General features: G+C 38.1%; 1 protein-coding gene across 2 annotated transcripts in view; it reads right to left on the reverse strand.

Moving 5' to 3' along the window:
- Nucleotides 1-11,424, reverse strand: part of GNPDA2 (glucosamine-6-phosphate deaminase 2) — a 53,446-nt gene extending 42,022 nt beyond the window's left edge. Inside the window, exons 1-3 of one of the 2 annotated variants that reach the window (XM_006876279.1) lie at nt 11,269-11,424; nt 5,559-5,660; nt 1,827-2,009 (exon numbers count right to left, since the gene is read on the reverse strand). In XM_006876279.1, the coding sequence (XP_006876341.1) occupies nt 1,827-2,009; nt 5,559-5,660; nt 11,269-11,392 (409 nt within the window). In that variant the 5' untranslated portion in view covers nt 11,393-11,424. The remainder of the gene's footprint in view (nt 1-1,826; nt 2,010-5,558; nt 5,661-11,268) is intronic. The other variant, XM_006876280.1, reaches the window with a different exon arrangement.
- Between the last annotated feature and the right edge of the window lie 4,158 nt (nt 11,425-15,582).

The following is a 15,582-nucleotide window of genomic DNA, read 5'->3' on the forward strand; positions in this document are numbered from 1 at the left end:
ATGTATCTAATGTAAAAATTTTCATTACAAATGTTAAATTGTTTATTTAAAAGAAGAGCCTCATGTTTTAAAGTGTGTGTGTATATAAATAATATTCATGATTACAAATCATGGTGATACTGTGTGTGCAGAGTAGAACCGTTCTACTGGGTTTTTCAAAGCTGAGACATTTCTGAATCTGACTGACAGGCTTGTCTTCTGAGACATTTCTGGGGGGGTTAAAACCTTCAGCAAGTAGTCAAGTGCTTATCTGTTTGCGTCACATATGACCTTGATATATATTGTTGCTACTTATTGTTGTTTGTTGTTATGTGCCGTGGAGTCAGTTTCGACTCATAGTGACCCTGCATAGGGTGGGTTTCTGAGGCTGTAAATCTTTACGGGAGCAAAAAGCCTCATCTTTCTTCCATGGAACAGCTGGCAGTTTCGAAATGCTGACCTTGCGGCTCGCAGCCGGATTCGTAACCACTATGCTACCAGAGCTACATGCTGTCAAATTGGTTTTGACTCATTGCAACCCTATGCACAACAGAATGAAACACTGTACGGTCCTGTGACATTTTCACAATTGTTGTTAACACTGAGTCCATTGCTACTGTCACTGTTCCAATCTATCTCACTAGGGTCTTCCCTTTTTTCTACAAGCCTCCACTTCACCAAGCATGATGCTCTTCTCTATGGACTGATTCCTCTTGAAAATATACCTGAAGTATGCGAGACATAGTCTCACCCATCCTTGATTCCAAGGAGTATTCTCTTTGTAATTCTTCCAATACAGATTGTTGTTCTTCTAGCAGTCCATGGTACTTACACTAGTCTTTCCCAACACCCTAACTCATATGCATCAATTCTTCTACGGTCTTCCTTATTTATTGTCTAACTTTCACATGCATATGAAGCTACTGATAATATCATGGCTTGACTGGGCCCACACATATATTTTACTTAAGGAACCCTGGTGGTGATGTAAGGTAAGCACAGGACTCCTAATATGCACTGGATTGCTAAGAATAAGATGGGCAGTTCAAACCCATCAGTCACTCTGCAAGAGATACATGAGAGTTTCTGCTCCTATAAAGATTTACAGCCTAAGGAACCCTATTCAGTGTCGGAATCGACTCAGTAACAGTGGGGTTATTTATATATTATTCACAAGTGGAATTTGGTCAACTAAACACGCATTCACTTTGGATTTTATAAAGACAATTATAATAGTTGCTAACTACAAGGTTGGAGGTTCAAGTCCACTCAATGACATACTTTCAAAAATCATCCACTGAGAATCCTACGGAACACACTTCCATTTTGTCATACATGGGGTCAATGTGAGTCATAATCGACTCCATAAAATCTAGTTTAAAAGTTAATAAAGAATATTAAGTCTTACATCATCCCTAACTGACTTCTCAGTGAGATGAACAGTTTAAGTGACCAGTAAAGTAGTATTAAAATTCACTTGTTCCTTAGCAAATTTTTGGAGGTCCAATACTGTAATTTGATAAGCAGGATAGGTTGGTATTTTATAGAAATATTAAAAGCATGAAGTCATCACTGAGGACTGGAAACATATTCTAAATGGGTAAAATCAGGAGTTTAACGAAGATCAAGAGCTACCTATCAAACATATTTCAATTAATCACAGCTATTACAATTTTTAAATTAAAAAAAAAAATTAAAGTAGAAATCCTATTTGGATAAATAGGTATTATAAGCAGTCACTGATATTTACATTGCCCTGTGGTAAAAGATTTTAGTTATTCTAATTTTGTAATATCTAATTCAAATATTAACAAATATTTGATATATTAACAAAACATTGTACATACCTCCTACAAAAAGATCTATTCCTCCAGCTTCTTTAATTTTCTTTTCAAATGCATCACATTCTGCCTGCAAATCTGTAGCGTTTCCATCTAGGATATGAGCATTACTAGGATCTATATCAATATGCTTAAAAAAATTATTCCACATATAAGAATGATAGCTTTCAGGATGATTTCTGGGAAGGCCTAAACATGAAAGTAATAAATAAAATTGTAATTATTTCCAAAAGCAAATCTACAGTTTATTTTTCTCATTAATCTATAAATTTTACTTAAATTATTAGGACACCCTATACCATATTCAAAGGACTGCTGGAAGCATAGTGGTTATAAGTTGGGCTGCTAACCTCAAGGTCAGCCGTTCTGCTCCTATAAAGATTTATAGCCTCAAAAACCCTATACAGAGTCACTATGAGTCAGAACTGACCCCACAACACATAACCACCACCACCACACCACATTCCAAAAACCTGGTGTGTCATCATACAGTAAGTACTCAACTGATAATCACAGGTCAATGGTTCAAACCCATCCACCATTCCTCAGAAAACCTACAAAGAATCACTATTAGTTGGAACCAACTCAACAGGACGTAACAATATATCATATTCAATTTAAAAACATTTCATGTGGTACATATGTTTATTATATGCTGAGCATTATATTCTCAAATTAGCTATATTTTTTTCATTTTCACTCAAAACTGGAAAGCTAGATTGATTGCACTCTTTTAACAAGCTACCTACCTGGCCCTTTCAATCTTGGTTGTATTGATTCCTAATTGCTTTACATGATGTATTAAATCTGCTAATATGTATGTTGTTGTCAGGTGCCATCGAGTCGGAACCGACTCATAGCGACCCCATGCACAGCAGAACGAAACAATGTCCGATCCTGGGCCAACCTCACTATCGCTGCCACACTTGGGTCCATCAATGATGCCATCTGGCCAATCCATCTCGTTAGGGGTCTTCCTCTTTTTCTCTGACCCTCCACCTTACCCAGCATGACATCCTTCTCCAGCAACTGTTTCCTCTGGACAATATGTCCAACGTATGAGAGACAAAGCTTAGCCATCCTGGCCTCCAAGGAGCACTCTGGCTGCACTTCTTCCAAAACAGATCTATTGGTTCTTTTGGCAGTCCATGGCACCCTCAGTATTCTCCTCCAACACCACAACTCAAAGGCATCAATTCTTCTACGATCTTCCTTATTCACTGTCCAGCTTTCGCATCCATGAGGCTATTGAAAACACCATGGCCTGGGTCAGGCGCACCTTAGTCCTCAAGCTGACATCTCTGCTCTTCAATACTTTAAAAAGTCCCTGTGCAGTAGATTTGCCCAATGCAATATGTTGTCTGTTCTCTTGACTGCTGCTTCCTCGAGTGTTGATAGTTGACCCAAGAAGAATGAAGTCCTTGACAACTTCAATCTTTTCTCCATTGATAAGAATGTTGTTTATTGGTCCAGTGATGAGGATTTCTGTTTTCTTGACATTGAGATGTAATCCATATCGAAGGCTGTGCTCTTTGATCTTCATAAGTAAATGTTTCAAGTCCTCTTCACTTTTAGCAAGCAAGGTTGTATCATCTGCATATCGCAGATTGTTAATGAGTCTTCCTCCAATTCTGATGCCACGTTTTTCTTCATAGAACCCAGCTTCTTGTATTATTTGCTCAGCATACAGGTTGAATAAGTATGGCGAAAGAATACAACCCTGTCTCACAGCTTTCCCAATTTTAAAACATTCAATGTTCCCATGTTCTGTTCGAACAACTGCTACTTGGTCTAGGTAACAGATTTCTCAGAAGTACAATTAAGCGTTCTAGAATACTCATACTTCTCAATGTATATCTTTAGAAATACTATTATCATTCTCATTTTATATATCATCAGTTGAAGAACAGAAAAGTTTACATATTCCCCAAAGTCACAAGGGATCATAGAGGGTTAGGATTCAAACATAGACTAGTGTATGCGCACTTACACACTCCACAATTTTTTTTTTTTCAGCGTTGTGTGAGTTTTTTAATAAAATAATCTCATGTGGCAGGAGGGGAGAGGGTCAGGGGTTGGGACCGCCACCTCTTTGGTCTGTGGCTGGGAAGGACAGGTTCTGCTCAGGGTTGGAGGGATCTGTGGGGTGCTGGGACAGAGGCTCAGGTCCAGGTCCTAGGCTTGGTGACAGGGGCACCTTAAGCTTTGGCCTGCACTTGAGGAGAGGTGAGCACTGCAGCCATAGGGGCCACTCATCAGGGGCCTGGAGCTGGTCCTCATGCACAGACACTGCTCTTAGCTCCACCGAGAGAGGCCGTGGCCTCAGCTGGCCATCTTCATTCCTGGGTCCCCAGCAAGGATCCTCTGGGAGGCCCAGGCTGTACGGGGAAGGGCTGGCTCTTCAGGGGCTTGGGCTGGGACATGGGGAAGGGGGGCCTGGGCCATCTTGTTGGCCCCAACCATGACCCCTCAGGTCTGCATTCAGCCACTGCCCTAGAGTCTTCCAGATGGCAGGTTCAGGCCCCTGGCCCCTAGTCGAGTCTACATGAGGGGTCGGCAGACACAGAATGGGTCTGAGACTTGATTGAGAAGGGAGGGGTCTCCATGGAGCTGTCTGGTATGTGACCATCTGAGCCAGCCTTCTTGATCTCTCCATCTTTGCTTTGCTTCCTCTTGCCTTCAACACCCCCGCTGCCTTGGCTCACACCAGTTCTCTGTAGTATCACTTGTACCCTCAAATACACAAAATAGTAACCAATGGAACTGATTCATGTGTTAAGTTCAATTTAAGTTAAACAAACATTCAACTGAAATGTTGGCCTGTATTCTTCCTCCTCTATTCTTCCTGCTGTTGTTGTGCTGTTGTGTTGGTTCCAATTCATAGCGACCCTGTATAGGGTTTTCAATGAGTAGCTTGAGGGTTTGAACTGATGACCTTGTGGTTCAATGTCCAGTAATAATCTGACTGTGACACACCAGGAGTCCCTATTTTTACATGCACGCAAAGTATAGTGAATTACAACAATTCTCCGGCTATTATCTATGTTATCATTGTCTATAAAACAACTGTCACTTAACGTATATTGTGGTGGTGGTAGTTATTGTGCCATGGAGTTGGTTCCAACTCATAGCAACCCTGTACAGGGTTTCCGAGGCTGTAAATCTTTACAGGAGCAGAAAGCCTTATCTTTCTCCCACGGAACAGCTGGTAATTTTAACTACTGACTCTGAGGTTGGCAGCCTGATCAGTAACGACTATGCTACTAGAGCTCTAGCCAATAATCCTCCAGTGCACACTGAAAATACATTCCAGGTTTGAATTTTAGCAGAGTTTCCATGTATCATAGTTCTTTCCAGTTAAGCCAATATAGTAGAAAAGCTTCAAGGCTTGATATATATGTTGTATTTGAGAAGTATTTTACAGTTTGCTTTTACATACACATTGCTTAATTTATCACAATACTGGTCTTAATCCTGCTGTAAGACTTAGAAAAAACAGAGTGACAGAAATGTGTTAGATTTGCTCCAAGTTACACAAGTGGTAAGTGGCAGAGCCCAAGATGAATAGAGATCTGATTTCTCTAGCCTTCCACACTATACATCACAAAAATAAAGATTGTTACATAAATTCTCAACCTCATCTCAAAGCAGAGTATCATATTTTAGAAATATTCTTATTTTATTAAAAATGTAAAATATTTTCAAATAATATATTTGGTATACTCAAATACAGCTTACCTACATATTCATCCATGTTAAAAGTCTTTACATATTTAAAAGAAAGGTCTCCGTTCTTGTGGTACTCTATCAGTTTTTTATAACAGCCTAAAGGCGTACTCCCTAAAACAGATTAAAAAAAAGATTATGCTTTCTAACATAACTTGAAAATCGATTTTTAAAGAGTTTTTATCTTTATACTTTCTTTGTTAACAATTATTCTATATTTCAAATTTATTATGCAATTACTTCTTTAGATACATATTCAATTAACAAATATATACTGAACCATTTAGTCTATTTTTAATTTCTTCCATTTGATGGAAAAAATATTAATCAGAGAAATTAACTGTTGAAAAAAATGTATGATTTATAGAATTTGCTGAATAAACCTAAAATCTATCATTAAAAATTATAGTTTGGAAAACTATTCTTGAATTGTTGAATATTTCAAATCACTATTATAAATTACAAGAGTGTATTTAAAAGAAAAATTAACATCTAACTTTTTGTGGGAAAAAAAAAGAAAAAACTTTATTATTCAGAGGGATTTCTAGTATAAATGATACGCAAATATACCAAATGCTGACCACTTAGTGAAATCAAAGGGGACACCGGAGCTACATTAAATACTGCCCTTACTTTCAAAATATTTTCTGAAACTGGCAAGGATTAAGTGAAGAACTTAAGCTATTAAGATTTTTTAATTGTAAAAAGCCTATTTTATATTACCTTCAGCTTGGTTCTGTTGAAATGTATAATGTAAAGTAAGAAAGAAAGGAAAATGCAGAACGATATAAGTGATTTTAGAGAGGATCTCTAGGAACTGGGATCTTGGCTTTTTAATACTTCTTGCACTTTGTTAGTTTTATTAATTTATAATGTGATTCCTTTATATGCTTTATAAAATCAATTGATATTTGAAATGTACCCATTTAAAGACAGGTGACCAAACGGAATGCAAAAATCATTGGACAATATCATTAATACCACATGCAACTAAAATTTTGCTGACGATAATTCAAAAATGGCTTTAACAGTACACTGAGAGGTAAATGCCAGAGGTTCAAGCCAGATTCAGAAGATAACATGGATCTAGGGATATCCCTTCTGATGTCAGATGGATCTTAGATGAAAGCAGAGAATACCAGAAAGATGCTTGCCTGTGCTATACTGACTATGGAAAGACCTTCGACTATGTGAATCATGACAATCTACGGACAACATTGTGAAGAATGGCTATTCCAGAACATTTAACTGTGCTCATAAGGAACAAGTGCACAGATCAAGAGTTAATCATATTCAAACAGAACATGAGGACACCAAATAGTTTAAAATCAGGAAAGATGTGTACCAAGATAGTATCTTTCACCATATTTATTCAATCTGTATACTGAGAAACTAACACGAGATGCTGGAATATATGAAGAACATGGGATCAAGATTGGAGAGAAGAATCATTAACAACGAAAGATATGCCAAAGGCACAACCTTGCGTGCTGAGTGAGAAGAGAACTTAAAACACTTATTGACAAAGATCAAAGATCACAGCCTTCAGTATGGATTACATTTCAACATAAAGAAAACAAAGATGCTTACAACTAGACCAATAAATGATGATAAAAAATGGAGAAAAGACTGAAGTTGTCAAAGATTTCATTTTGTTCTCGTGCACAATCAACATGGAAGTAGCAGTCAAGAAATCAAATGATGTATTGCATTAGGCAAATCTGCTGGACAAGAACTCTTTAAAGTGTTCATGGGCAAACATGTCAGTTTGAGGACTAAAGTGGGCCTGACCCAAGCAATGGTATTTTCAATACCCTCATATACATGTGAAAGTTGGACAGTGAATAACGAAAATCATAGAAGTATCTATGCGTTTGAATTATGGTATTAGAGAAGAACATTAAAAGTATCTATCACTGACTGCCTGAAAAACAAGCAAATTTGTACTGGAAGAAGTACAACCAGAATGCTACTTAAAAGCCAAAAAGGAAAGACTTCATCTTTCACACTTCTGACATGTATCTATTAGAAGGGACCAGTCCCTGGAGAGGGGCATCATGCTTAGTAAAGTGGAGGATCAATGAAAAATAGGAAGACCCCCACGGAGATAAGATGGACACAGTGGCAGGAGCAATGGGCTCCGGCATAACAAATGTGAGGATGGTGCAGACCAGGCAGTGTTTCGTTCTTTGTGCATAGGGTGGTTATGAGTCAGAACCGACTCAACTGCAGGTAGCAACATGTTTTCCCTTCTTCTTATTTAGAAGCATAAAGAAATCTGTCTGGTATCTTTCAGTGTCAAGAAAATAGTTACAGGGTTCCCTCATTTATTTAATGATGTGTGAATAAAAAGTGAGAAGTTGTTACAATGGTGATGACAAAGAACACTTTCATTTTCTACATTTTAATCAAAGTGCCTAAAAGAATGAAAAACAACAAAGGTATGGCACAGGGTAAACTGGTTAAGACATTTCATTTTAATATATGCTTTGTAATACTTATGCACACAACCAATATTCAACAAGGGTCTACTATGGTTCTTTCTTGGAAGAACTCACAAAATAGTACTAATACAATGGAGTTCTGGTGTGATGCTGTAGGATAATCACTGGACTGCTAACCAAATCAAACCCACCAGCCACTCCCTGGAAATGGTATACAGGGTTGCTATGAATCGGAACTTCACAACAACAAAAACTATGGTTCTGTCTTAGAAGAACTCACAAAACAGGACTAAAATAAATATAAAATAACCATGACACAAGAAAAAACAGTAAATAATCTAAAAGTCGGGAGTATTTGCAGTGAACCAAAGAAGAAAAGTCTACCAGAGGAGAAATCAAAAAAGGTGACTTTATTCAACTGCTTATTGAAGGAGCGGAATTCCAAAGAGCAAAGATGGGTAGGGAGCAATGTCTCAAGAACAAGGAAAAGAAGGAGGTTCAGAGATGCCATCTATATGCCTATCATCTGCTAGATGCTGTGCTGATGTTATATGTTACCTCATGCAAACCTAACAACCTTGGGAGTCTCCCACTAACTTTCTCAATTTGAAGCTGGGAAAATTGGGTCAAAAATAGTAAGAAATTTCCCAAATGTCACAGGGCAGTGAAGCCAAGGATTCAAATCTAGATCTGTGGGTTTTCAAAGCTCATATACTTTTCCTTCTATTATATGCTAGTAACATGAATAAAAGTAAAGAAGCCACCAACTTCCTGCCTTAATTTTTTATCTATAAGCAGTCCAATCTGCCTAGAATGATGCAGTAGAAGAGGGTGGTAGAAGGTATAGCTGAGAGGCAAGTCAGGCCTACAGCATGCAAGTGCTTAAGTGTCAGGCTCATTAAAATCACTTCAATTAAGTATATATATTGAGCAAACACCAAAACCAAAACCTATTGCCATCAAGTCAATTCTGACTCGTAGTCACCCTAGGAGACGGAGTAGAACTGTCCCATAGGGTTTCCAAGGATGTAAACCTTTACAGAAGTGGACTATACATTTTTCTCCCTCTGAGTAGCTTGTAGATTCAAACAACACACCTTTCAGTTAGTGCTAGCTGAGTGCTTTGACCACTGTGTCACTAGACCTCCTATGGAGGAGAAACTGTGCTTGGTGGTGGGATAATAATAATACAGCATAGTACTTGTAATTACAGATATGTATGTTCAGAAGTCAAAAGCAATGGGTGAACAGGTGCAACTAACACTGTCATTGGTCAAGAAAGGACAACAGTAAAAAATGGCAACAAAAGTTTTCCAGAAATACTGCCTTGGTAGGTGTACTACTGCTATACACCACTGAGTTGGTTCCAACTCACAGTGACCCTGCATAAATGTTCTCTAAATTACAGCAGACTAAGATATAGACCTACATATACAAACACATGTTTAGCACTATTGGCATTAATAACTCTGACACCTTTCTACCCCTACACTCACACCACTGTTTATTTCTGCATTATATTTAAAATGAAGTTATTAGAGCAACTATCTTGAGTGTAATTCAGATTTACAATATGCACATTTATACAAAACCCAAGTTTAGCCACCAAGAATCCTATATCATATATGGACACAGTAAGGGAAGTACCACTGCAACCCACATCTACTGCCCTGGAACAAAACAAAACAACACACACAAAAAGCAATATGATCTGCTAAGAAGTACTATTCATGGAAATTACCACGATTGAAAAAAAATGATGATTTGTAACTTGAATATAGTTAGCATGTCCAGAAGGAGAATAGGAGGAAAAAATATTCTTTTAAAATAAAATACCCTTATGGAAACTTAAAATTAACATAGCATTTACAATATTCAAGTATTTGAACCTCAAAACAGCACCATCATCCTTATCTTACAGGAAGGGTAACCAAGGTTCAGGAATATAGAGTAAAATGGTTTGTTGCCACCAAGAAACTAGCAGCTCTGGTTCAAGTACATAAATTCTCCTGTGGAAGTCAAAAGTCTACTATATCAAATAAAGTACTATAAGATCAAAGACACTATGTTTATATTTGAAAAGAATCCTTAACAGAACTAAACCCAGTAAAATATGTAATTAGTGCTTTGTTCATTCTATGATAAAGACATAACAAGTCTTCAAATGTTTCACTTATAAAACTTCTGGAAGGAAAATAAACATACAAATACTAAAACAATAATAAATTAACAGAATATAAGACAGATGAAGTAAAATTAATAACAGTGCATATTTTGTTGTTATTTTTAGATGCCATGGGGTCAGTTCCGACTCATAGCCTCCCAGTATAGGGTTTCCAAGGCAGTAAATCTTTTCTCCCACGGACCAGTTGGTGTGTTTGAACTGCCAACGTTAGCACTCTAGTACTTATCCCACGGTGATACCAGTACTACAGCATATAATTTGTTGTTGTTATGTGCTGTGGAGTCAGTTTCGACTCATAACAACCCTGTACAGGGCTTCCGAGGCTGTAAATCTTTACAGGAGCCGAAAGCCTCATCTTTTTCCCGAGGAACAGATGGTAGTTTCGAACGGCTGACCTTAAGGTTCGCAGCCCGATTCATCTATGCTATCAGAAAGAAAACATATAAACTGAGAAAGCAATACACCTAAAAGCAAACAAAGATCACTATAGTGGTGGTAGTGTGCCGTGGAGTCGATTCTGACTCATAGAGACCCTGTACAGGGTTTCCGAGCTGAAAATCTTTACAGAAACAGAAAGCCTCATCTTTCTCCCATGGGTTAGCTGGTAGTTTAGAACTTCTGACCCTAGGTTAGCAGCCCGATTCGCAACCACTATGCTACCAGAGCTCCTTAAAGATCACTATAGAAAGTTACAAAAATACTATGATAATCATTTCAGCTATTGCATTTTAGAGTGGTAGGTGAGCTAGAGGCGTCGTGATATGGCACTGTAGGATAAGCACTGGACTGTTAGCCAAAATGTCAATGGTTCAAATCCACCAGCCACTCCTTGGAATACTTATACAGTTTAAGAGTCAGAACCAACTCGACAGCACTTAACAACAAGGTGAGGTAGAAATGGAATACAAGAAAATAGGAACTAAATTTAGGCACTAAATATACACATTTCTGATTTTTTTTTTTTTTTTTTTTGTTATACAGTAACATGATTAAGCAACACTAAAGCAAGATACAAATAGGTAAAATATTTTACTAAAAGTAGGCCTACAGTCCTGCCATCTTAATTATCTAAAATGGAAAAGTTGTTTATTACCTGTTGGTAAGCCCAAAGTAAAATATCTGTCCTGTCCAGGTTTGAACTGAATGATGCGATTACAGATGTATTTGGCTGCCCATTCACTAGCCAAGTCATAGTTATCAAGAATTACAAGTCTCATTATGATGATGCACAGCTTCCAGGAAAAGAAGTTCAATCCTGAAAAAAGTCCATTGTAGAATTGTTTTAAGTAATTTACACAATGACAAACAAAAGTATAATATACTGATAAGTTTATAAAGGGCATGCATACGTACAGTCACATCTGCACGTTTAAACAGTAATAATAGTTGTTCTTTTGAGTAGACCCTGGATTCTAAGCCATATAAATGCAAACATTAATATTTATAAGTTACAAAGATTATTTACAAAGAGTATGAATTGTCTTATTGAAATAAACATAACTGCCAGTTTTAGTACATAAGGAAAGGGAATCACAGAACTTTATTGAGGTTTCGCAAGAAGTAGCAGAATGCAAAACAAAACTAACTGATTATAAAGACAATACACCATATGGCTTCTACAGGGACAACATATCTTACTAATCAAACATAAACCACGCCTAAAGGCAAACAGAGTAGTATTCGTTTTATCATTGCAAATTAATTATATTAATGATTAATCAACAACTTAGGAGTTACTTATTCAAATCTAGAACTCTCCATATAAAGAATGTAACAGCTAAATTTTATTATTAAAGTGTTTTTGTGAAAAATTATGTTCATAGTAAAAATTTCAATTAATACAAAAAGCCACAGAGAGAGAAAAAAAAAACAGAACCCAAATTTCATCACAAAGATATAATTTTCAACACAAACATACGTGGAGTCCTGGTGTGGTGCTATAGGATAAGCACTCGACCACGAGGCTGGTTTAAACTGCAAGGTTGGCGGTTCATACTCACCAGCCGCTGCTTGGAAACCCTACACAGGGTCACTATGTAGGAACCAACTGGACAGCACTTAACAACAACAACAACAACAACATATAAGCAGGTAAGATACACAGATAATTTTATAACAACAGGAACATACTAGACACTCTATTTTTAATGAAAACATTTAATTTTACTTGAATGCAACAAAATTTACAAACAAAGTAAAGCAAACTACAAAAACTGCTAACCTTGGAGAGGAAAAAGAAGGTTTTTTCCTAAGGGTAAGAAAAATGACTTCCGGTTTCGTGCTCTATGATAAGCATTGGGCTGCAAACAACAAAGTCTGCAGTTCAAACACACTAGCTGTTCCTCAGAAACCATATAATAGGGTTACTATGAGTCCGAACTAACTCAATGGCACTTAAAAACAACAAGAAAAATGATGATGCAGATAAGTGATCAGTCATTTTTTAACCCCAGAGCCACCACTGAACCATCCACCTTTTGGTTAGCAGCTGAGCCCTTAATCACTGCATCATAAAGGCTCTTTCTTTAAGACATATTGTTGTTGTTATGTGCCAACAAGTCAGTTTTGACTCATAGCGACCCTGTTTAGGGTTTCAGAGAAGCTGCTGGTGCATCTGACCCACCAATCTTGCAGTTCAAACCAGCTTAACAGTCAAGTGCTTATCCTACAGTGCCTTTTATATAAATCTTGATTTATAACATTAATATAGTGTACTTTAAACCATAATTCCAAGATTTTAATTCTTAGGTTTTCTATTTAAATGGATCAACCTCAATACCAATCCTTTTACAAAAGCACTTCAACATTCCTGAGTTATTTATCCACATGCTTTACATAGAATAATAAATCAAATTGTTTAAATTGATAAATTCAGTCTTATTACAAAGCAAAAGACCACATGGAGCCTAACAACGACAACAAATGATGTTTTTAAGAACATAATGATACAGAATTTTGGTACACTTACAAAAGAGCAAGAGCATTCATTGATAATTTATGCAAAAAGTAAAAAATGCAGTTCAACAAAGGGACTTGGCCTCCATTTGAATTCACCAATAATTCAACAGCTGAAGGAATTTCAAAAGAATCAAGAATATTTACTGTTATGACCATCAAATGATTCATTGCTAATAAGATTCATTGTAAAACGATTAACAAAAATATCAAAAGGGAAGGAAGAAGGGGAAGAGATATAGAGCTTTCCGAAGTATCGTCTCTGCTGCAGATATTTTACATGCTATTTAGCTCATTCAAAACATTTCCGATGGTAAATACCAAATACTATGCAAGATTTTGTAGACACAAAAGATAAATATTGTTGCCATTGTTAAGTGCTGTCGTGTAGGGTGTAGGTTCTGACCCATAGCGACACTGTTTCCAAGGAGCAGCTGGTGAGCTGGAACGGCCAACCCTGTGGTTCAAACTGACTTTGCAGTTAAGCACATTAACCCATAGCACCACACAAGAAACAGACATTAAAGGACTAAAATAATAGTGTCTGAGGTAGAAATTAACATTCTTGTTATTCAGATACCAAAACTGAGAGACTCTTGAGAAGTTCACTGCCCATATTACAAATGGATTAAGTGATGGAATGAACTAAAAATTTAAAAAGTGTATCTCATCATTCAAATACTCATGCTTCTAATGTTAAGCTTTCATAAAGTGCATTATTAGTCATAAAGTGCCTTATTAGTAAGAATCATTTAAAGCTATAGAACCAAACCTACTGCCATCAAGTCAATTCTGATTGACAGAAACCATGTATTTCCAAGGCTGTAAATCTTGAATAATGTGGCTGGTGGGTTTGAACTGCCGAACCTGAGGTTAGCAATTCAGCGCTTATATTACAACACGACAAAGGCTCCTTAAGGTGCTTATTAAAAACACAGATTTCCAGACCCCCTAACAAATAGGGAAAGGAGCTCTGGTAGCGTAGTGGTTACGAATCGGGCTGCGAGCCTTAAGGTCAGCGGTTCGAAACTACCAGCCGCTCCGCGGGAGAAAGATGAGGCTTTCTACTCCCGTAAAGATTTACACCCTCGGAAACCCTGTACAGGGTCGCTATGGGTCGGACCCGACTCGATGGCACTTAACAACAACAACAACAAATAGGGAAGCTCTGGTAACATAGTGGTTGTGAGTCGGGCCGTGAATCTGAAGGTCTACAGTTTGAAACTGCCAGGGGGACTGTGAATAAAACATGAGACTTTCTGCTCCATTTTACTTTGGGAGTCTTGGTGTAGCAATGTGGGTTAATACGCTGTTTGAACTGCAAGGTCGGCAGTTCAAGCTCACCAGCTGCTCCTCAACCCGACTCGACAGATCTGAAATGGGGTTCACTGAAGCTGTACTTTTACAAATATTGTAAGTGATTCTTATAATCAGATTAAATTAGAAAAAGAACAGGCAAGCTAACTTTTTTGGGAGATGCGTCAAGTACAAGCAAGTTGTTTGTTGTTTTGCGTATCAATTCTCAACAGGTGCAGAGTTCAGCTTCAAAAGTCTGGATCTCCTCACTCACCCATTGCCAAGTCCACTGCAATGGAGTGGTTTACGACTAGAGTAGACTGAATCTCCCGCAGAAATGTTGGTGGGTTCGAACCACTGATCTTTGAGTTAGCCGACCAATACTTACGTGCCACCAGAGCCCCTTTACCCACAAGAAACTAAAATGTCTACGGAACACTGATCGAAATAAATAAACGTGGCTTCCCAGCTTTTTCTAGTCTTCAAAGATCCAAACCGCTGTGGCCCCGGCGCCATTCTTTGGCCTTACAACCAGATAAAACTGAAAAACAAGACCCAACACCACTCTTTTCCTCATCTCCCCTCTGGTGCTGATTCACTCTGGATGAGCATCACTTGGGCTGCTCAATGCAAGTCTCAGAATTGCAAAGCTGGAGGGAATTTAGTCAACACCCAGGTTACAGAGCTAGTAAATGGTACTGCCACAACTTCCACAATCCCTGCTGAGTTTATCCCGTACACCGTGTTGCCCCTAACTCGAAAAGGTCTCCGAAGCTCCGACCAGGAAGGGGGCGCGCAGCGGCTGAAAGGTCGGCTGTGGCTGCGCAGAAGGCGGTACTGCTGGGCCCAATCACTCCGCAAACTACAACGAACGCAAATTAAAGAACGACTGTTACTAATTTCTAACAAGTGTGGGGGATGCTGTCAAGAGAAAGCCACCAGATCCAATTTCCGTGACGAAAACCAAGCAGGTTTTGGAGGAAAGACCCCACCCACCCCCAACTCAAGGTGCTCGGGACCCCAATACGCCTTCGTTCCCCGTCTTAACATAAAAACCACTCGAGGGGACAACAGTAACACCAGGGACATTCTGCCACCCTAGACTCACCCGCTGACCCACCGTTTTTTCCGAAACAAGAAGAGTGGGACTAACCAA

The sequence above is a fragment of the Chrysochloris asiatica genome, unplaced genomic scaffold, assembly GCF_000296735.1.
Source record: "Chrysochloris asiatica unplaced genomic scaffold, ChrAsi1.0 scaffold00373, whole genome shotgun sequence".
In the NCBI taxonomy this organism is placed as follows: Eukaryota; Metazoa; Chordata; class Mammalia; order Afrosoricida; family Chrysochloridae; genus Chrysochloris; species Chrysochloris asiatica.